Here is a 22017-nt window from a genome sequence, read left to right on the forward strand (position 1 = left end):
ACTTTCCTGAATTAACAAAATTAAAAAAATGTTTATGGTTTCCTTAGAACAAGTACTCTAAAACTGAAATTTTTAGGTCTTTGAAGGCCTATACCTTTTAGAGGGGGGAGAGATAGGAAAAAATTGTCTTCTACGAGATTAAGTTTGTGGTTAAGATCTATGTATATGTGAAATTTCAGATATCTATCTTCAAGAGTGTAAAAGTTTTGTAAACGGATCTTCTTCTTCTTCTTCTTCTAGCACTTCTTTTCAAAATTTTTTTCGGAAAAGTGCTAAGAATTTATTGTAAAAAGTGCACAATAGAGCAATAAATTACAATCGCTTTTCAAACTAAATTTTTGACTCAAATATTAAAATTTACAGTAATACTCTAAAAGGATATAGTTTTGAAACTACTTTTGTACAGCTCAATTAGAGTTTATAACCTGAATTACATAGAAATACCGTGTTAATTCAGAAACAATCATAAAAGTAGGGGAAAGCAAATATTATTAGACTTTTATCTTATGCAAATGTCATTGACAGTCAAAATGTTAATAAATCAAACAAAATCTATTATGAACAATCAAACATGGCTTTGTAAACCAGATTACGTTTGATGCGTAAAACCGAAGCTTTAAATTTAAAAAAAAATTTCTTTTTTTTTCCTTTTAGGATTTTCTTTTCTTTTATATTTTTTATAATATTAGGCTTTTCTGGATATTTTATAAATAATGCATATTTAAAATGGACTCAACATCCAGTTATAATTACTACAGCACCGAAACCAGTTCTCTTTTCATCAATACCATTTCCAGCTATAACAATTTGTAATTTAAATAGAGCTAAAAAAAGTGTAGCTTTAAAAATACCAAGGTATGTAAATTTAAGTTAAAAATTGTTGCAACATCACAACTGTCAATAAATGTATGTTATGCCGATAGTACTACTGCCATAACACTCAAAATTTAACAAAAATGAGACAATTTTAATACGAAATCCGTGGTTATATTCGGTTCAAAACTAAGAATCAAATACAGTAAATTTTTAATGTATGTGGCAGTGTTAACATAATATAAATTAAATACATACACACACACACATAAGTATATTATACAAGTAAAATATTTATTATCCTTTTTTAAAAAAATTTAGTGATTCTTATGATGACTCACTCTTACAAAGTGTATGTTTTGGGGCGAAAAATACAAAATTACCGCAAACTGATTATGAAGAAATATGGAATATGCTTAAACCATTTTTATTGAATGTAAGTGCATATATTGTTAGAGATTTCAAGTTATTCATGAAATGGTAACATTTTTAATATTCCCAGAAACTTTAATACCTTTATTGCATATAGACTCCAACCATTTACGTGAATTGGTTTGTGTCAATAATTTTTTATTTTAATTTTTGTGATGTACTAATAACGGTACTGATTTTGACTGATAAACATAAACCTACACATTTTTATCGTATTCTCATCTGAATTATGTTTCTTTAATTAAAATACCACCAGTACATACATATATGTACTTTTATCATTAATACAGATTTCTCAATCTTGTTCCGAAATGCTTTTATATTGCTCATTCAATGACAGAGAACGAAATTGTACTGAAATTTTTCAAGCAAAATTAACTGATGATGGAATTTGTTGTACATTTAATGCAGTTTCCTCCATGTTTTTACGAAAAAGGACTATGTAAGATTTTAAATATTTTTATTTTAAATAATTTATTTTTGTAAATAAGAAAATTAACAATAAATCTAAATAAAATAATCATTTTAGAGCTGGGGAACGAATGCGTCATACAAATACAACTTCAAAATTATTTCCAATTGATTGGTCATTAGAAAAGGGTTTTCCAAGCAATATCCATAAATATTATGATATTTTTCCGAGACCACCGAAAGGTATTGGTGAAAAAATGGGATTAACAGTTATTTTAAATAGTTCAAGCAATGATTATTATTGTTCTGTTGAAAAAGGTAATGGCTTTAAGGTAAAGATTTTTAAAAATTAATTAAAAATTTTAAGAAATTTTTTAAAATTTAAAATTACGATTTTGATAACAAAGTTTAGTGCTATGATATATAATTAAAGTCGTTCGTATAGTTGGTACAAATTTCGATCAAATAAGTTTAGTATTACGTGTTCAGTACGAATTCAGTATGAGTTCAATTAGCATCAAATAAAAAAAAAAATACGAAAATTTCCAAAAATTTTACTACTAAATTATTCATTTACCCTCATATTCACGCCAATATTACAAATATTGGCAAGTTAAGCTTAAGAAGAGCAAATTGTATCATACTGGATCGCAACTGAAATTCTAATAAATTATTCAATTTAACAATAATTATATTAATTAAAATTATTTATTCTAAGTTTTTATTGCATAGCCCAATAGAACATCCAAAAATAAGAAATTTTGGTTCATTATTTAGTAGTGGTACTGAATCACGTGTTAATATAAAACCAATAATACAAGTAGCATCACAATCATTACGTAATTATAATCCAAATATAAGAAAATGTTTATTTCCAAATGAAGGTAATTTAACATACTTTAGGCAATATACAAGAAAAAATTGTCAATTAGAATGTGAAGCAAATATTTTATATAATAAATGTGGTTGTATATTATTTTATTTACCAATGATTGTATCAAATGCAAAAATATGTGGACCATATGAATTTAATTGTACAATACAAACATTAAATAATGTTGAATCATATAAATATTCGAATATAACATGTGAAACATGTGAACCAGGTTGTTTTGAATTAAGTTTTACAACACAAATAACAACTGTTGATATTAATAAAAATGATAATAGTTTTTCAAATAAAATTAAAAAATATAATTTAAATTGGAATAATATGAATAACAATAATACTAATGATAGTAAAGATGATGATATAACTGTTATACATTTCTTTTATAGTAGAAATTATTTCCAAAGTCAACAACTTGATGTTATTATAACTTTTACGGATTTCTTATGTAAGTATATTATTTACAATAAATTATTTTAGAGAATTCTGAAAAATTACGTTTAATATTATTAAAAAATATCTTTTCAAATTTGACTAGGGGCGCCCAGAACAGTAATGACTTACGAACGGCTGACATTCTTCTTCCATTCTATTACCTTTTGAATTTGAATCTGCAGCCATTCAGAATATTCAATTCATATTAGATTTTAATTTTATTTGTTTCCTTTCTATATCACTTTCTCACTTTATGATAATGAAAATAATCTTTTCGAATTTTTTTTTTTTGTGATAACTCTCTAACTCACACTATATTGTAAACCAAACTTATATAGGGTAACATAATAAATTTACAACATTTAGCTAGTACACAAACCCTGCCAATTATTGAAAAAAAAAGTTTTTGACATAATATCCAGAATGTTAAATGTGATTTGAGAACTCATTGTAGGACTAGACAATAAATAGAACAAATATTTTGATATTTATATTTGTCATTCTGTATTTCATTCTTTTGAGATCAGTTGTAGGGGATGATGTAGTGTATCGAAAAAAAAAAATAATAAAAAAATAACGAAATTTTTTAAGATATTAAAATTTTTTCGAAAAATTTTTAGTTTTTTTCTAAAAATTTAATGTTTAGCCACTTACCTGTATAAGAACGCCGCATTAAATTTTTTTCTTCGAACTACTTCAATCGGTTCCTTCTTGTTTGGATAATATTTTTTTATACATATTTGTAATCGGTACAATATAAGAGAAATGACCAATTAAAGGCATTCTATTGCTACTTTTGTAGATTCTTCAAATTGAAATCTTTAAATTATTATTTTTTTCATTACTATAGATTTTCAATAGTCAAAAATTTTACTTTTGCAGATTTATTAGTTAAATTATAATAGTTACGTATATATATTTATATACATAAATGTAACCAATAACAACAAATTATTCATTTTATGCTATGATAAATTTGAAAAATTTTCGTAGCCTACTTAGTTTTGATTCTAAATTAGCACTGATTTATTAAAGGTACCCAATATTTTTTTTTATGTAAAAAGGTTTTCATTAAGGTTTTGTAAGAGGAAAATATGCTTAGAGTACAGTAAATTTACCCTACTTTGTCTTATATTTTTTTCAAAATTTGAACTTGGTACCTTTTTAAATATGGCAATGACAAAAGTCTCTATCGATTAAATTTCTATACAAAATTTAAGAAACTAAATATTTTTAATTGTTTTTAGATGTAAATAGCTTAAAACATAAAAGGACAGTGAATTTTATTTCGTTTTCGTATAAACTCTATAAAATCATAACAAGAAATGAGATTTGTTCTCTCTACCCGGTGATCATATACTCGTACTAACCAGAGCAGTAGTTTAGCTATTACTCGAAAACAGTAGGTTTTGATATGAATCATATATATTACCGTTTAATAGGCATTACTATATTAATTGATGAAAAAGAGTGCTAAATTAGTTAAGGAACATATTGTTCTAAATTCAACAGTTTCGGCTGTAGTGAATTTTGTTTAGAAGCTCTACTATCCGCTTCACTCCAACTTTAAAAAAACTCAATATTTGACTATTCTAAAACGTATCTAAATTTCAGAATATTGTAATACTAGATTTTTCAATAATTATAAATAACACTATTTCTATTAAATTTATTAATTCTTTTTATATTCTATTTATTTTTCCATTCTTTTTTAGCAAATATTGGTGGTTTACTTGGATTATTCTTAGGTTTTAGTATTTTTTCAGTAATTGAAATTATTTATTTTTTTATATTTAAACCAATTATCGATCATATTAAATATAAAAATTTTAAAAAAAATTTGAAAGCTCATCGCATAAAAGCAAATAATCTTAAAAGACTTCAGAAGGTAAAGAAAATTTAATATTAAAGGGGCAGTGTACTTATTTTAAAAACTTTAATAATTTTTTCAGGGTTATGATGAATCAAAATTTAATATTTTTTTAATTAACGAAGATCCAAAAATTTATAATGGATTTAAAAGGATTAATAGAAAAAGAAAGGATAAAAAGAAGAAAATTTGGAGATTTTTTCATAAACGTTTCGCACTCAATAAAATTCCTGAATCGAAATAATCCAAAGTGTAAATTGAATTTGAAATTTGAAAATTGTAGGAATAGATGCGCAGGACAATGTAATAAAAATTTTTATTCAAGCAGTTTTACTTTTTTACTTTTCCATTGGCAAAGTTCATTAGAATTTTAATTCTTTATGTGCAACAGAAACTTTACAAATATATTGATTATTTGATTAGAAAGAAGTGAAAAGTGGCTGCTTTCAATTAGCAAGGGCTAACTCTCCTTGGCCCACAGCCCTTTCGCTGAATTGGACCACATACTCTTCGTTAGGAACTAAGAATGGAATCAGAAGAGAAGTGGCTGCGGCAGGGAATCTTCTTGGAGATTATAACCGGAAGCGTTTTAAAAAAATTATAAAGTTGGGCAAGTATCAGATGAGAATCCTCACCAGGGCCTTATCGAGTCACTGTGACCACTTCAATAGGCTGGGTCTGAAAAGCGAAAACAATTGATGATTCTGTAGGAATAATGGAAAGACCTCAGTACACCTTCTGGGCGAGTGTGATGCTCTAATCCTTAAGAGAAGGGAAATAATAAGGGGTTTTGCTTTCACAATGGCGGAATTATGTGGTTGCGGTGCACTGTTACCCCAGTTGTACAAATCTACAAGAGTATCTCAAATCCAATACCTTTCTGTTTCAAATTTATATTGATCATTGTCAATTATGTAAAAATAACGTATAATAGTGTTTACTGCAGAAATCAACACAAACATGGAATGCAAATTCTTTATGGGCAGTAGAACGTTTCATTTAAAGAACTTAAACGAATTCAATCATTTTTAAGGCTAGACATTTATATGATAGTATTTAAAACATTTTTCTCCATTATAAAATGAGGACTTCCTTATTCCATTCCCCTTAAAACTACAAGTACGGTAAACTTAATTTTATTATTACACTCTTATGTATGTACGCACTTTGATATTAATCTGTTTTTTCTTTTTTGTTTTAAATGTGTGCAATGAAATATGAAATAAAATTATAATGTCGCTTAAAGACTAAAGTTTTTCTGATATTAAAAAAAAAATATTAAAAATTTCTTGTTTGTAAAAAACTTGTAATCCAATCAGTTTGCTCTTAAGTATACCATTATGAAGAGTTTCTTTTTATATCATTGAAAGATTATACCTACATCGGCACAATATAAAAGAAGAATAGATGTAAAACCGCAAAAGAGAAAATATTTAATATTTTATAAAAAAGAGAAAAGATAGAGTTGACCATGTCAACTCTGTGATACTCGTATTAGAAAGTTTTTTAAAACTTGTATGATTCTTGTTGACAGAACAGTGATTATACTTAACTTAGTCGCATTCAACAATATTACCCTAGAATTTTTATAGCAGCTGTTAAAAGAACTTATACAACTGCATTCTACCAAATTTTATTGTTATTTTTATACTAATTTGACCTATTACGGTATTCATTGTTTAAAATTGGAAAATTGTAAATTTTACTGTTTTCAAAATAATAGCCAAATTATTTTTCAAGCTATTTGCAACCACTGATTTGATAAAAACTCCCTTATTTAATAAATTTCGTAACACAGCTTTTATTAGAAGTTTTTGAAAATTTTTATTAACACGATAAATTTTTTAACTATCAATTAGAAGGACAAACAGGCGGGCGAAGCTATAGATGAACGAATTGGTAGGCACAGCTTTCGGCAATTTTTTCATACCTCTTTAGCTTATGTTGGTTGAACATCTGCTTTGAAAACGGTAGATCACTGGTTCGAGTCCAGTTTAGAAGAAAAATTTTTTTAATTTTTCTGTCTTTAACTTGCTTCTTTAATTTCGTCATCTATTTTTTCTGCACTTGTATAAAGAAATTTCCATTAAGTTAACACAGCTAAAATTATTTAGATTTCGATGCCAATCAAATATATGCATTTCTTTCTATCCCTCAGACATTATAAACATCACATTTTTCAGCATTACAAACGTAGTCGTAAATTTTTAACCCTATTCCAATATTCCTTTGTATATGGATGTAAAGGAAATAAAGCGAAAAAAGAAAATGTGTTTAATAAGGAAAAGTTGTAAATACAAATATATTTAAAGACTATAAAATTTTTTAAATATTTAGCTTTTTATACTTATAAAATCAAAAATTTAAGAAACTTACTGCTATGGAATAATATTTTTTTGCATTTTCAACTAATGTAATGAGCATTTCTCAATATTAGGAAAAATTGCATAAATTTAGGATCAATATCTTTTATAAATTAATTGTTTGTGGAATCCTAAAAACTATAGCTATTGTAAGTGAGATCTCGAAAATTTGTAAGAGTAAAAAATGTAATATGTAGTTTACCATTTCAAGATCTCGGTGAGAAAAATTTCGACGATCAACTAATTTTGTGGCAAATTATAATTTCTAGAATTAAAATTGAGGCGTCGAATTATTAAAATATTCAATGCGGATTACATGTTCGGGTTCCATAATAATTGTAGAGCAATAATTTATTTTATTATGTTTAAGCCTAAATTTATGCAAATAATTATTTTTTTAAAAATTAATAAGTACCGAGTCGAGTCCTGATCAAAACTAGTTAAGGAAAATTACCAATAACTTTTAAGTAGGATATAAAATTATTACAATTAACTACTTATAATGAATTTTTAAAGCATGGATTTATGCATGGGACCAACAACCATAAACATAATAAACAACTTGAAACCATTAACATTATTTTGAAATAGTCTACAACCAATGAACTGAAAATCTTTATATAAAAACTTGTAATTTTATGAAATTTTTAAAAAATCAATGTCAAGCCTTGTAAATTATTGCATACATCATGTATAATAATTATTGCTTTTATGATTAAAATTATAATAAGAAAACTTGCTCTGAATAAAATTAACTTGATTGTGGCATTGACCACAAATTAAAAATGATATTGTCTTTAATGGTGAACACATTTATGCATACTAAGGTATTATTAGTTATGCAAGTACCTTCTATAAAAAGGTAATTTTTTACAGTTCATCTGGTAAATTTATGTCATGAGGACATGAAAATCATAAAAATGGAACAAAAAAATTAAAGACGGAGACAAAAAATTTAAAATATTAAAAGTTATTCATTTTTGTTATTAATTGTATTTCTTGTATTGGTCTTAAATCTATAAACGTATAGTAAATGAGCCGCAGCAATAAACCACAAAAAATTTAAGTTAATCGTTTGGTAATTTTTTTTTACATTTAAAATGCAAAGTGCATCTAGTGCAATAATAATTAAATTGTGTGGGTAAAATGACATCCTCTTAATTCTCCTTGGCTTGCAGTCTGGGCAAAACTATAATTGCTTTGGATCTGCCTCAAGGATTGCAAAATCTTGAACAGCTAAACCAATGCAAGTGCCATGAAATAGTTTTTTAAAATCCCCATCGCGCCGGATGTGTTTATCATTTCTAGGGTATATAATTCTCTTGCATTTTAAACAATTTGCCTTATTTATCATTTTGACGTTTATAAGTCATCTGTAATACTTATGCCTAATTACATCAAAGAAAGCCTAATTACACACAGCACCTTCAATGTCTTACACATTTCCTTCAATGCACAGCACCTTCTAGTGTCTGAACTATCGTTTTTTTATATACCGCATTGCATACAATAAGGGAAATCATGTGATCACATCAAATTTCAGATATCGAGTTTTCGGGAGAAATGCACTTCTCCGTGGAAGGAAAGACTAAATAAACTATTTTTAGCGAAATGTCGGTCTGACGGCCTGTGTGTGCATATGTGTATTTCAAATTGGATTGGCTATAGTACGAATTGATCAAGTTTTGGGATACATCAGGCCTTTAGAAGCAGACTTTTTTGTATAAATTTATTAAATCAAATGATCATTATTATGAAATTCCTGTATAACCTAATAACCTTTATCAAACAATACAAATAAATAATTACCAATAGCATATTCAGATTTTACAAATAATTGGCGTACTTCCACATAAATAATCAGGTTCATGACATTTTATGAATTAATATGATAAGTAATACAAAACATTTTTTCCATTTAAAGTTTCAGATTAGATATATTCGCTCATAAGTCTTAAGTTCAATTTAGTTTGTCTACAATCATTAAATTTTATATATATATATATATTTATTTATTTGATTGAAAATTTCAAATGTCATTGATATTTGAACTACAAGTTCTACTTTGAGTAGTATGCGCTTCATTATCTCATACACAATCAAAAACCACATGATTTCATAAATGTTATAAACGTGATATGAGCTGGCCAGTGACGATTTTTGATAATTTCATTGAAAATTAAATATTATCTTATTATGTACATATATATGGAAAAGAAATTGCTTTTTAATCAAAATTTTCTAAATTAAATTAAAAATTTTTTAATCAAATTAAATTTTAAAATAGCATTGAAGAAGTTATAAAGAATTCTCACGAGTGACGTATTGCCACTTAAAATTATAATTTACGTTTGAGCGGTATCGAAGAGTTAATGGAATTCGATATTGGATTCAAAACACTATTTTAAATATTATTGAATATAACAAAATTCAATATAATAAATTGAGTGTGTGCATGAAAGTTTGATTGTGAATCACATATACAACATTTGGTCGTTTCAACATCTCTTAACGTTCTGTAACTCATATATTATTAACAAATTACGCTTAGCTTATTTACAAATCGGCATTGGGCTTTTGTGAGAGAAATCAATTCATTCAAAATATTAAGAATCAGTGATTCAAAACTGATTATACAATTAATCAAACCTCAACTATATAAACTCTTGAATCAAACTTGTATTATCTAAAATATATTAACAGCAATACAAAAAATTTATTAAAAACAAAATATGTAGATACTTAATATCTATAGAACAATATTTTTAAACCAAATATAGTATAAGTTTCATATTCGAATATTATGAGTACAGCACAAACGAACCAAATTATTTGATAATATTGAAATCAAACCATACACCATATCAATATTTTTGTTTGTCTGGTTCATGCATTTTAAATCTTATCTTAGACTATAATTGTTAAATCATATACCAGTTATTGTTTAATTAGTGAAAGTGTATAATATGTATACCAGTACCATGCTTACTATAATTAAAAAATCGTTAAAGTGAAAGTTTATACAAGTATAAATTAAAAAGTCGATGTTTGATTATCATACAAAAAAATAATTTGATTATTTTTAGCTAAACAAAAAAAATTTAGATCCTAGTATGTAGATCACAGTTGCGTAATTAATTTGCAGTCCCACAAGAATTCTTGTTAACAATGCAAAAGATTTTCATTAGCAAATATTTAATTTTTAAAAAAAGCATGTTTGGAAATTGAATCAAACACAATTTGAAATTGTTTTTTTAACTTAAAATTTAATATTTTTGTGTTTCGTAGTCTAACAGGGTGTTATAATTTAAAACAGTCATGGATATTGTGTACTCAATCATGTTTCACAAAGGTTTTAAATTATATACATTTTTAAAATTTTCTGGAAATTATCAATTTAATTGAAATTATGCCTGTTTCTTGATCTCATACAAAAAGTCCTCATTTGATGCAAATAAATTGAATTTCTTGCTGGGGCTATGCATACAATGGGAAATTTTGTTCTTTTCATTTTGAAGTTCCACAAAGCTTTTTCATGTGAAAAAGCTTCATGTTTTTTGTAATTTCTGTGATTTTATATTGTGATTTTAGTTTTGTTCATTCTTTTAGCGCCGCAATAATATGTATGAAATTTCAAAATACAAGTTTGATTAAGATTTTGGAAATATCTTTTAAGAAATTTTATTAAACATTCTCGATAAAGGCTATATTACGTAAATTTTACAATTTTAAAAAATTTACTTATTACGCTTTGGATTAATACATAAAATAACAAATTTTCTGAATTTAGACAACACAGCAAATCATACAAATAATGACAACCTGTTTTTAACTCCAAAATAAGTGAAATATTGATTGTAATATCGATAATCTTTATAACTAAATAAAGTTGAATCAAACCAATGATTTGTTAATTAGTTTTTTTCCCTTGAACAATTGAATATATTGCTTTTAAAAGCAATCTATGACATTATTTTAAATTACTTTTGTTCATTTACAAAAATATATAGATTTATTTCATATATTTAGGATTAGGATATGAACAAAGGAAAAAATGAAAGGAAGCGTTAAAATAATGGATGAAATTCGACAATTAAGATAAATAATTTTTAATGACATTTACCGTTATATTTCTACAGTTATAGAAATTTTTAAAAGCTTGTAGTTTCAGGAGAAAAAAGTACCAAAAACTCAAATATTAAAAATTTCGAGAGGCAATAATTTGGGAATGAATCGAGATGGAAAAAAGTTTTCTTCGAAAGAAAAAAATTTTTATTAAGAATCTATTTGTGTATAAAATTTCAGCGTTCTATCTAAAAGTATAGCTCAATAATTAGAAACTCTTACATTGTAGGAAATTTATTTGATAACAATAAAAAAGTAATCGAAGAAAAATATTGTCATACACACATACACGCAATATATATTACACAATTATTTTCATACAAAGAAATTAATACGAGTACCAAAAATTATATCATTTAAAGATTAAGGTTATCTAATCATCTAAAAAACAATAATAACAAGAAAATCTTATCAAATGTTTTAGAATTATCTTATCACAAATAACAATAGCGACTATTGTTAATAAATTAAATTTCTGGGATTATATAAAAGGAAGTTGGCGACAGAAGCTATTTTCAGTATTATTTTAAAAATTAATCGATATTTAAGAAAAATAAATAAAACGAAAGAATTACTCTAATAATAAAAAATTATTTAGAATTTATAATTAATTAAAATAATTAAATTAAATTAATTTTGTTTTTGTAAATTTAGAATTTGTATTAAAAATTTGTGAAAACCGAAATATTTTGAATAATTAAATTTATTCAATTAAATAATTGTGATAATGAGTCTGTACGTGTTTAATATTTTCATTAAATTCTTATTAATATTAATTATATTGAAAAAATTAACTTACGCTGATTACGTTATATCAGATTCCGACGATGGACAATCAAACGACGTATCAACATCTCATCATTTTTTCGGAGATTTAGGAAAAGTTCTTGGGGGTGATAATGCAAAACCGCATGTAGCTCCATACATTGTATCTATACAGGAGGTTAGTTCTTCTGGTAAAAAAGGATTACATTTATGTGGTGGAGTTATACTTAATGAAAATTGGATATTAACTGGTAAATTTATTTTGTTAACTTGTATATTTAATATTTATTCGAAATTCAATTGAAATTATTAATGAGTTGAAATTACAATTAAAATTATTATTGAAAATTGAATTAAATGTGAGTTGAAAACTGTATTGGAGTAATATTGAAATTGTAATTGAATTAATTTTTATTGAAATTCAATTGAAATTGTTATTTATATGAAATTATTAATGAATTGAAATTGTAATTGAATTAAATTGAAATAGAATTGAAATTGAATTAAATGGGAGTTAAAAAATGAATTGAAATTGAAAGTGAATTGAATACGAGTATCAATTGCATTGAAATGATATTGAAATTATATCTGAAATTCAATTAAATTTAAATTTGAATTGAATTGAAATTGAATTGAAATTCATACGAAACTAAATTGATTTCAACTTACTTAAATTCAAATACAATGAATAATATTATTATTATTATATTTTTTTTTGCAGCTGCACACTGTTTAACATCAAAATCACTTGTACAAAAATTAATAATAGTTGCTGGTGCCCATAATATTGATATTGAAGAAAGTGGTACACAAATACGTAAAATTGATTATTATAAAAATCATGATTTATATAATGGTGGAATAAATCCATATGATATTGCATTAATATATACAAAAGAAAAATTTATATTTAATTCAAATATAAAATCAATTGAATTACCAAAAAGTGATAGTATGCCAACTGGTAATGCTGATTTATATGGTTGGGGTAGTATATCAGCAACAAATACACCAGTATTTCCAGGTATATTACAACATGTTAAAATGCCAATTATTGATAATGAAACATGTAAAAAAGCACTCGGTAGTCAAAGTTTTAAATTACATAAAACAAATTTATGTACGGGACCATTAACTGGTGGTACAAGTATATGTCAAGCTGATTCTGGTGGACCATTAGTACAAAATAATAAAATAATTGGTATTGTATCATGGGGTAAAACACCATGTGGTCAACCAAATTCACCATCAGTATTTGTAAGAGTATCAGCATTTATAGATTGGATAAAAAAAATTCAAAAACAAATGCCATAAAAAAAAAAAACAAAACAAAAATTCTATAATTTTTACTCGTTTATAATAAAAAATAAAAATATTATAATAATTAATTGAGATATGACTAATGTGATAATGAAAACTAAATTATGCGATAAATATAAAATTAAAATAGAAAAGAATTCCCTGCGCTTTTTTTTGTTTTTCTTCTTCTTTTTTTGGTTGATTTGTTGGAATTTTGGAATTTTACGTATGTGCGATAAGGCGAGAGATAATTAATTTCATAATAATTATAAATTTTATTAGAAATGAAAATTTTTATAATTTATTATGGGAATTTTAGAGAATCTATATAATTAAAATGAGTAAGTATTTTTATTTTTATCATTTAAGGATTATTGGTTAGGAATTCCCACACGAGCTTATTAAAAATTTTAAAGTACTATTGAAAAATTTAAATCGGAATTCTTATTAACAATGAGTTATAACGCAATGAGAATCGCTAATAATCGAGTTATAACGAGAATGAATTGAGATTTAACCGGTTCAAATATTTCTATTTATTTTAATATCCTCTTTAAAAGTAGTGATTTAATTATACAAAAATATTATCACTGTACAAAAATTATAATTATTTTAAAATCCTTATTTGTATCCCGTTCTGTAATGTAAATATTGTTCATATGAGCACAAGTCAAGGACAGATCTCTATTTTAAAAAAATATTTGGAAAACAAAAATTCTCAATTGTTTTTACCGCATGGAAAATTAATTTTCATTTCTCATTAATGATACCCAGCTGGAGAAAGCAAAATACTAAAACATTTGGCCCTTAAACAGGCTATTATAGTTAAATATTTCAATAATTGAATAAATGTAAAATAATAATAAATGTTATACTTACTCTTATTTCTTATATGTTCTTGATACGGCAATTTTGTTATATTAAATTCGAAAATATTTAATAAATTTCAACACTAATTATAAGAAAACTAGCAAAATCGATTATAAATTCAAAATATCGTACTCTTTAACTATACGTTAAGAAAATTACTGAAGCAATTTTTTGGCTCATAAAATAAGTGAGTAAGAAATTTTATTTCGAAACAAACAAAGAAACCAATGAGTTTGCACTTTAATTAATTAACGCCAATAATAAATTTATAATTTAATTATAAAAATTATTAATTATTAATAAGTAAATGTGATTAATCAATAATAATTTATTGTATAGCTATTTTATTAAAATTAAAAACAAAATTAGTAATCTTGCAAAAATTTTTTTAAAATGACGAACCATAATAAATTTAATTTATTTTTATTATAATTCGAATTTTGGGATATCGAATTTCTGATTAAATAAAATTTTATAATATTAGTATGACTAATATATTTATAAAATTTCATGTGTTAAGCGAAAGTTCAGATATTTGAGAAAATTAGAAAATTTACAGATGAAAAATCGTACAATTTAAATTTATTTGCAGAAAAATAGGGAAATAACCTACATAATGCAGAAATATAAAAAACGCTTTTGTGAAAAGATGATTTCAGACAGTGTTGTCATAATTTTTGGCATCATAGCCTATCATGAGGCAAGAAATCATCTTTGTTTTATCATTTTTGTCCAAAAATATTATTGAATGATGATAAGGGCAGGACCAGTAGAGTTATCAAGGTCAATCGTGATTCAAGTTTGAATTGGAAAAGTTACATTTCATTTAGCAATATCCATCAGACGTTTTCGAAAATATAACAGTTTTCTATAACAAAAAAAAAATTAATATTTAATTTGTTAAACAACAGTTGTTATTCAATAAGTTCCGTTATTAACACATTGCTTTTTTTTCTTATTTATTTAAGTAGCTTCTTTTCTTAGCTTTCAAAACGTATTTCTTGGTTTACCTAACATATAGATTAATATTTTCGGAAAATCAGTTTTTTTAGGATTTAATTACAGAAAATTTTAAATTTTATTTTATTTTACAGTTTTGTACGATATTTTTAATACACTTCTGCCAGTCAAGCCTCAAACACACATTCTTACGAAGTTATGGCAATAAATTGTCCTATTTATAAATAACAGATCAAATTATATTGTATATGTAAAATAAATGATTGACCGTAAAATTATTTGCACCGTATCTCGTCACTATTAAAGTGGCTTTGTTCAGAAATCAGGCAAAAATTATCAGGCAAAAATTAGGCTTTTCTGAACAATTGTTAATTATGACGTTTCAAAAAATTTTATGGTTTCGGTGATAAATCTTCTGCAAATAACCAGGATTATCCTCAAATATAAAATTTTTATAATCTATAAAAATCTTATATTTTTTAATATATTAAAATTTTGAAAGTCAATTGACCAACAAAAATTCAAATGTAAGAATTTAATTTGCCATATACAAACTGTACAATATTAATTTGTTATACACGGCTCTTAATTATTATGGTTGATTCGGACATATTGAAATTGTGAAATAACGGGATTTTCTGATATTTATAAATATTTCTACTATACCTTCTATGCCATTACATTGGAACCAATTTGTCCCTTCTTATTTTGCATTTTATTATTTGTTTACTCTAAATCTGAAATTGTAACGTTATAAAATGAGAATCCCCCTCTTTTATTTTTTGAATGTTTTTACCGGTATTGTGAAATTCCAATAAAAAGAAAATAATAAAGGTCTTTAAATCATAATTTCGATTGTTTTATCAAGTGCCCCCCTCTCTTAAATCTTTTATATAAATTTTAAGCTTGATTGGCATTCAATAAAAAATTTTTTGTGATAACAAATTTAATTGGTAATGAGATAAGAGAAAGACTATAACAATAATAAATGTTAGTATGAATTTTAAATTTTTAACAGGTAAAGCACACTTTCGATCATTTTCTAGCTATTATAGACTTCATTTGAATAAAGTAATCAATAAGTTTATAGCGACTTTCTTATAAGTCTCCTTAAATTATTTATGGCTCATATACTATAAAAAAAATGACTCAAAAAAATTTTTTTATTAAAATTTTTAAGAGACAATGGAAAATTTTTAATGAACCGCTTTAAATTGGAAATGAAAGTAAAAAATATTTTTATGTAACTGAATCATAAATTAAGGTTAAAGTTCAAAATAGTAAATATTTCCCCTGGGTATGTAAACAATGACAAAATTGAATTATAGCGCGGCACAAAAATGCTCTCATATCTAATAGGCATTAATTATACAAGCATTAGAAGTGCGACACCTCACTTGTACTGGGCTCAGATAGCAAAAATTCCTAAATAATTAAATAACTGCAAGTGATAAAAACAATTTTTTTTTACTTAGAATAATAATTTTAATCAGCTTTAATCTGAATGTGAACACAATAAAAATATTTTGTATAATGATTCATTTGCCGGTTGGCTATTGCATTAGACGATTAAGTTTACTTACGTTAAAGTAGATTTAACGTTGCAAGGCTTGTTCACAAAACACAATGATTTCTTCGGATCAAGATAAGTGGGAAAAATAAAAATCCTGTCAGACGATTAACTATACAAAACTAATCAGGAACTTTAATCTGGAATTTTTATGTCCATACGATAACTAAAAGCAAGTCAACCGAACCATTTTCTTATTTTTAAGGTGTACTTTCAGGGAGAATATCAATAGTCGCTAGTGAACCTATTTCAGATGAAATAGGCGTCTTATATTGCAATTATGACGATACATCGCACTCCACGTTATAAAATGGCAGCTATAATAGTAGAAGGTAGGCTTTAGTGTTCAGTTACTATTCTCAAGAACAACTATGAGTTCAATTCGTTTGTAAAATTTTTGCTATACGATTATATTCGCGTGTCCATTTTTTGAGTTTTATTTTGTTGAGTATGAATTGTTCTTTCTTAATGAAAATTCGAGTAGTTTCTAAATGAATTTTCAATATTCTCTTTCATACAAAATGTAATCAAACAGTTCAAATTTGTAATTGAAGCTGACATTTAATCAAACAAATTAACAAATCTTAAATTATTATTGTAAGACGATTCCTTCAATAAGACCCTGCCTATGATCTTATATGCACATTAATATTAAGACATTGAAAATTAAATTTTTGTTACAAAATAATTGCCTTAACTCATCCTTATAATTTAAATGTAGCAATGGAATTTTCACCTTTCAAATATAATAAACATTTGTAGGTATAGATCAAGGTCGTATGGAGATCATTTTCTTATTATCCTTGTACAATATATTATATGTACATAAATCTTAATAATTAAAGTACATCAAAATATTTTTGAAAAGATTTTTTTCTCTTAACTAATTGGATACAAAAAAGGATCTTAGAATACAATACCTTTAATAATTTATAATAAATTAATGACCTTGAATGAATTTCGCTTTTCAGAAAAATAAGGTAAAAAATAAGAATGAAAAATTTTAAAATCACCTTTATAAAATCGTGTTATCTTCAGCGTTAATAATGAAAATATATATGTATGTGTATATATAGATAATTAATACTGTCTAAAATCATTGGGTCCATTTTAAATTAGCAACCTTAAAGAAAAAAAGAGAATTTTTCTCTTAAAAAACCTAAAATAATTTTTTTTTATATTTTATACAATATCTCGAATACTATCCAATCTCAATCTTTATTATTTGAGCATCAAGATATTTCCTTCGATAATACACAAGTGAAATGAACAATACAACCAAACAAACTTATAATATATTAATTAATCTTATATAACCTTTAATAACCTTGAAATGAAAATTTCTTTGTTTTATAATATTATTCGTAACATACGTACATGTAAAAGTTTGATGAATTTTTATTATATAAAAAACTGATGAATATGGGAAACTACCTAAATTTTAGAAAATAGCATGCTATATGAGAGAAATTTTTGCCAAATTTCGACTGATATCGACACAGATATTAGTTGTTTATCTCTTTGTTTTAACTGTTGAGTGCTTTTATAATAATAATAATAACAACATAATAGATTGTAAAAGGCATAAATTGAATAAGAGTCCGTCTCTTCTGAATTTTTGATAGAACTAAGGAATAAATCTCAGGGTATTCCCCACATTAATGCCATTTCAGCGATTTTCTGTATTCCTTTCTATGATCTAATATTGAATAACTTATTAGACGGCACTTTTTATCGTACAAATAACATATGTTTCGCCAACTTGTCGAACTCTTTTGAGCTGCCAAAATTTGCTTTTATTTGACCTATTATATTGGTTTTATTCACACATTATTTTCACATAATGGCCGTATTGGATTTTCTATTGACAAAGCTTAAAGCTATTTGATCCTGCAGATCCGATTAGTAATCGAAAATAGATTGGCTACAAAATTTTAATTACTAAACAGAGTTCAGGGACACAATCAATAATATTAGTGAAAAAATTTTTACAACCTCCTATACATATATAAATCTTAATTACCTATACGATAACATTATCGAGAAAAGTAAAGGTAACGCTTGATTTTTGTTCATTTTCATTAAAAAAAAATATTTAAATACCAATTTTTAGGTCTTATAACTCATTATCGCCCAGCTTATGTGTAACTGATTACTCAACATCGAGTTAATAGACCTTAGTTTCACGCATAATTTAAAGTTCATGATTGCTGATAACAAAAAATAAATAAAATGCTAAATGTTGCCCAACAATTAATATCGTTCAGCGTACATTTTGTACATTGTATTTAATAATACAAATTTTACTGGTTCAGTAATCAGTACCCAAGTAATGCCAAATGTAATCAGCTCCCTTAAATCGTTATTTAATGTAATAAAATAGAAATTACAGGTTTTATATTAAGGTAACCTGATCTGGCATTAATTTATACTCTCTAAACCATAATTACAGCTTGCAAGAATCAGGACACCATTGAATCCATCACTTTTACCTTTTCACTTTTTAAAAATGTATGCTTTTTATTAATATAATTCATAGTTCTTTAACTCTTACTGCAACAGAAATTTTGGAAATTTTTTGATTATTTGATTAAAAAAAGCAAAAAATATTTGGTGCAATATGGTCATATTCTTTACCAGTTACGATATTAGTAAGATTAAGTTTAATAGTTACAGAACCCTCTGATTTCCTTTAAACAGTTACAATTACTCCACTTTACTTAAAAATCGTTTAATTGTATGTGAGAAGCTACTCGTAATTTCAAAAACAAGCCCCCATTTTCTATTATATTAATATTTTTATATAATTTATTATTCTATAATGAATTTATGTACATATTGTATGTACATAGACAACATTTTTATTGTGAAATTATTAAGTGTCGTATAATTTCTAATAAAGCATATTCTATAGAGAGCTCATTTTAAAAGATTACGAGTACAAGTTCAATTATATACCAAAAATGGGTATAATAAAATAATTTTATTTAGGTTAAAAATTTTATATTGATCTGATAACATTATAATTATAGAAAAAAAAAATTTTATAGATAGGAGCGTTATACGATACAATGGCAATAATATATAATAGGAGTATATAAGCACATTTATATAAGTAATAACTCATATACCAGCGGGGATTTCTCATAAAATACGATAATAACTATGATATGGCGTTAGTAATACCATAAAACTATATGTGTATGCCCTCTACTTTACGATTATAAAAAATATTTTTTACGATACACGTGTTATCTCTCTTTATTATGATTCAAATTAATTTGTAAAGTATTCTAGAATATTATGACTGCGTGTATTTTATAGTATGAAATTAAAAAACAAAAAAAAAAAACATATTGTCGCTTATAAAATTCTTCGGGTATGCCTTGCCTAAAATGAGTATATTGTTTTACAATGAGTCAAATTGAAATTTGTACAAATAAATTAGGAACAAACTAATTGTTTAAAAAAAAGCACATTTTAAGTTAAGTGAAAAAATTATATTCGTTTAAATATCAACACTATTCTGTTACTATCTATGTATAACATATTATAATAATTATTGCATACTTTTGGGAGACAAGCCACCTCAGAATAAAATTTTTGCAAATTTTAATAGACCATAACTTTGAACAGGAACTAAACATGTTCTTCTAATGATATTAATATTATTTACTCCAAGAAAAAATCTTACAGAGCTAAACCTTACAGTGAAGAAGCCGATATTTATATAATATGTTCGAAGAGTATATAATATATTGGGAGGGCTTCTAAAATAACAATTTAGTGTCAACAAGCACTTTTTCATTCTAATTTTTGTTTATACGATTTCGAAGCACAATAAGAAATCAATATATTATTTTCAATTTGCGCTTTAGAAAAAGCAAACAAATTTAAGCCCTGCAATATTAGAATTCGACACAATAATTTTTAAAAAGAAAAATCCCAGTTTTAAAACAACTTATTAGTAGCCATAAACTTTAAGTGTAGGCACAGGACATTATTGCAAGAAATTTCGAGACCTCATAACAGAAAAATATGAGAAAAATCGCATTACTGTAAAAACATAACCAAAATGGTGAGCACCAAAAGTGGACTATTTTCGTTGTTTACCCAGATCAACAGCGGAATGGTAAAATCAACTGTACAGTATTTTGCATAATATAATGTTGCACACATATGACTGCTGAATATGAAGGTTCATTTGCATATAAAATTTCATAGATTTTTTACTTAAAGGATGCCATTTTAAATAAGATTGAATTCGCGTTTGCAATTCTGACTGCGAGAGATCTTATTAGTTAAAACTGTCCTGCAGTAATCTAAATACTGCCTCTTTATCCTCTTAATAATGACTTCTCTATAAATTGAGATTTTAAATATAAAAGCAGAAATTAATTTTATGCTGTAATTTTGTCAGAAGAAGATCTTTTGCAGCTCTATCAACAAAAATGGTATGCTCTATACAGCAAATTACAAGAAATGTGCTGCCATTGCAAATCTTTTATTAGAATTGCAAATGCGAATTTAATCTAAGACTTCTGTTAGGAGGCACTTAAATCGACAGACATACGAACACAATCAGTACATTTTTAATTATAAAAAAAAACAAAATGGTTTTACGAGGAGCTATTTGAAATTTCTTTTCAATTTGATATTTTTTTTTCATTTTTTGAAAAACAAGTCAACATATGTACATACCGTACCGTATACATACAATTTCATAAACGTTTTAGCTGGCTTTAGTAACTTGTTGAGTATTATTTTTGTTTTCTTGTTTTTTTTCTTGTTTTTTTTTTTTGAGTAATGAAAGAAGAATTTTTATTATTTTTCTATTATTAAAAAAAAAATTTTTTTTTTTGTTCTATAAATAGATTTTCCAATATAGTTTATATAATACTTATTAAAAATGACATTACGCACACACACACACACAATCAAACAAATATGTATGTGGGTATGCTGACTTATTGAACTGAAAGTAATTCGAAAGGAAAAATGAATAATTGAATATTATTGGAATCGTTCGAATTATTATTATTGTATTGCGTGCAATATAATCAAAAAAAAAAAAAAAGTCCTTCAAAATATACTTTGGTAATTTCATACTCTTCTTCTTCATCAATCTAATCTAATATTTATATAATATGAACGTATATACAGTGTGATTCAGCAACAAGTTAGGAGCCATATATCACCGGGTAGAGGGTCAAAA

The 22017-nt window shown here is 25.3% G+C and overlaps 2 protein-coding genes across 2 annotated transcripts; both read left to right on the top strand.

Moving 5' to 3' along the window:
* The first annotated feature begins 530 nt into the window (after nucleotides 1–530).
* On the top strand, nucleotides 531–4883 carry LOC129619182 (pickpocket protein 28-like). The gene is made up of 6 exons (XM_055534312.1): nucleotides 531–579; nucleotides 690–855; nucleotides 1775–1988; nucleotides 2375–2762; nucleotides 2901–2993; nucleotides 4696–4883. The coding sequence occupies exons 1-6, from the start codon at nucleotides 531–533 to the stop codon at nucleotides 4881–4883; spliced, it is 1098 nt and encodes a 365-aa protein (XP_055390287.1).
* Nucleotides 4884–11889: 7006 nt separating this feature from the next.
* Nucleotides 11890–13727, top strand: LOC129614630 (trypsin-like). Its single transcript, XM_055529391.1, has 2 exons — nucleotides 11890–12354; nucleotides 12825–13727. The coding sequence occupies exons 1-2, from the start codon at nucleotides 12066–12068 to the stop codon at nucleotides 13415–13417; spliced, it is 882 nt and encodes a 293-aa protein (XP_055385366.1). The 5' UTR covers nucleotides 11890–12065; the 3' UTR covers nucleotides 13418–13727.
* The last annotated feature ends 8290 nt before the right edge of the window (nucleotides 13728–22017 follow it).

Source organism: Condylostylus longicornis, unplaced genomic scaffold (assembly GCF_029603195.1).
Source record: "Condylostylus longicornis isolate FDR11 unplaced genomic scaffold, ASM2960319v2 ptg000001l, whole genome shotgun sequence".
Lineage (NCBI taxonomy): Eukaryota > Metazoa > Arthropoda > Insecta > Diptera > Dolichopodidae > Condylostylus > Condylostylus longicornis.

Excerpts from the sequence above, each read along its gene's own strand:
- LOC129619182 (XM_055534312.1), top strand. The coding sequence starts at position 531 with ATGTTAATAAATCAAACAAAATCTATTATGAACAATCAAACATGGCTT. Across the intron at positions 2,763-2,900 it reads ATGTGAAACATGTGAACCAG|ATGATGATATAACTGTTATA; the intron begins GTTGTTTTGAAT and ends ATGATAGTAAAG. Across the intron at positions 2,994-4,695 it reads AACTTTTACGGATTTCTTAT|CAAATATTGGTGGTTTACTT; the intron begins GTAAGTATATTA and ends ATTCTTTTTTAG.
- LOC129614630 (XM_055529391.1), top strand. The coding sequence starts at position 12,066 with ATGAGTCTGTACGTGTTTAATATTTTCATTAAATTCTTATTAATATTA. Across the intron at positions 12,355-12,824 it reads TGAAAATTGGATATTAACTG|CTGCACACTGTTTAACATCA; the intron begins GTAAATTTATTT and ends TTTTTTTTGCAG.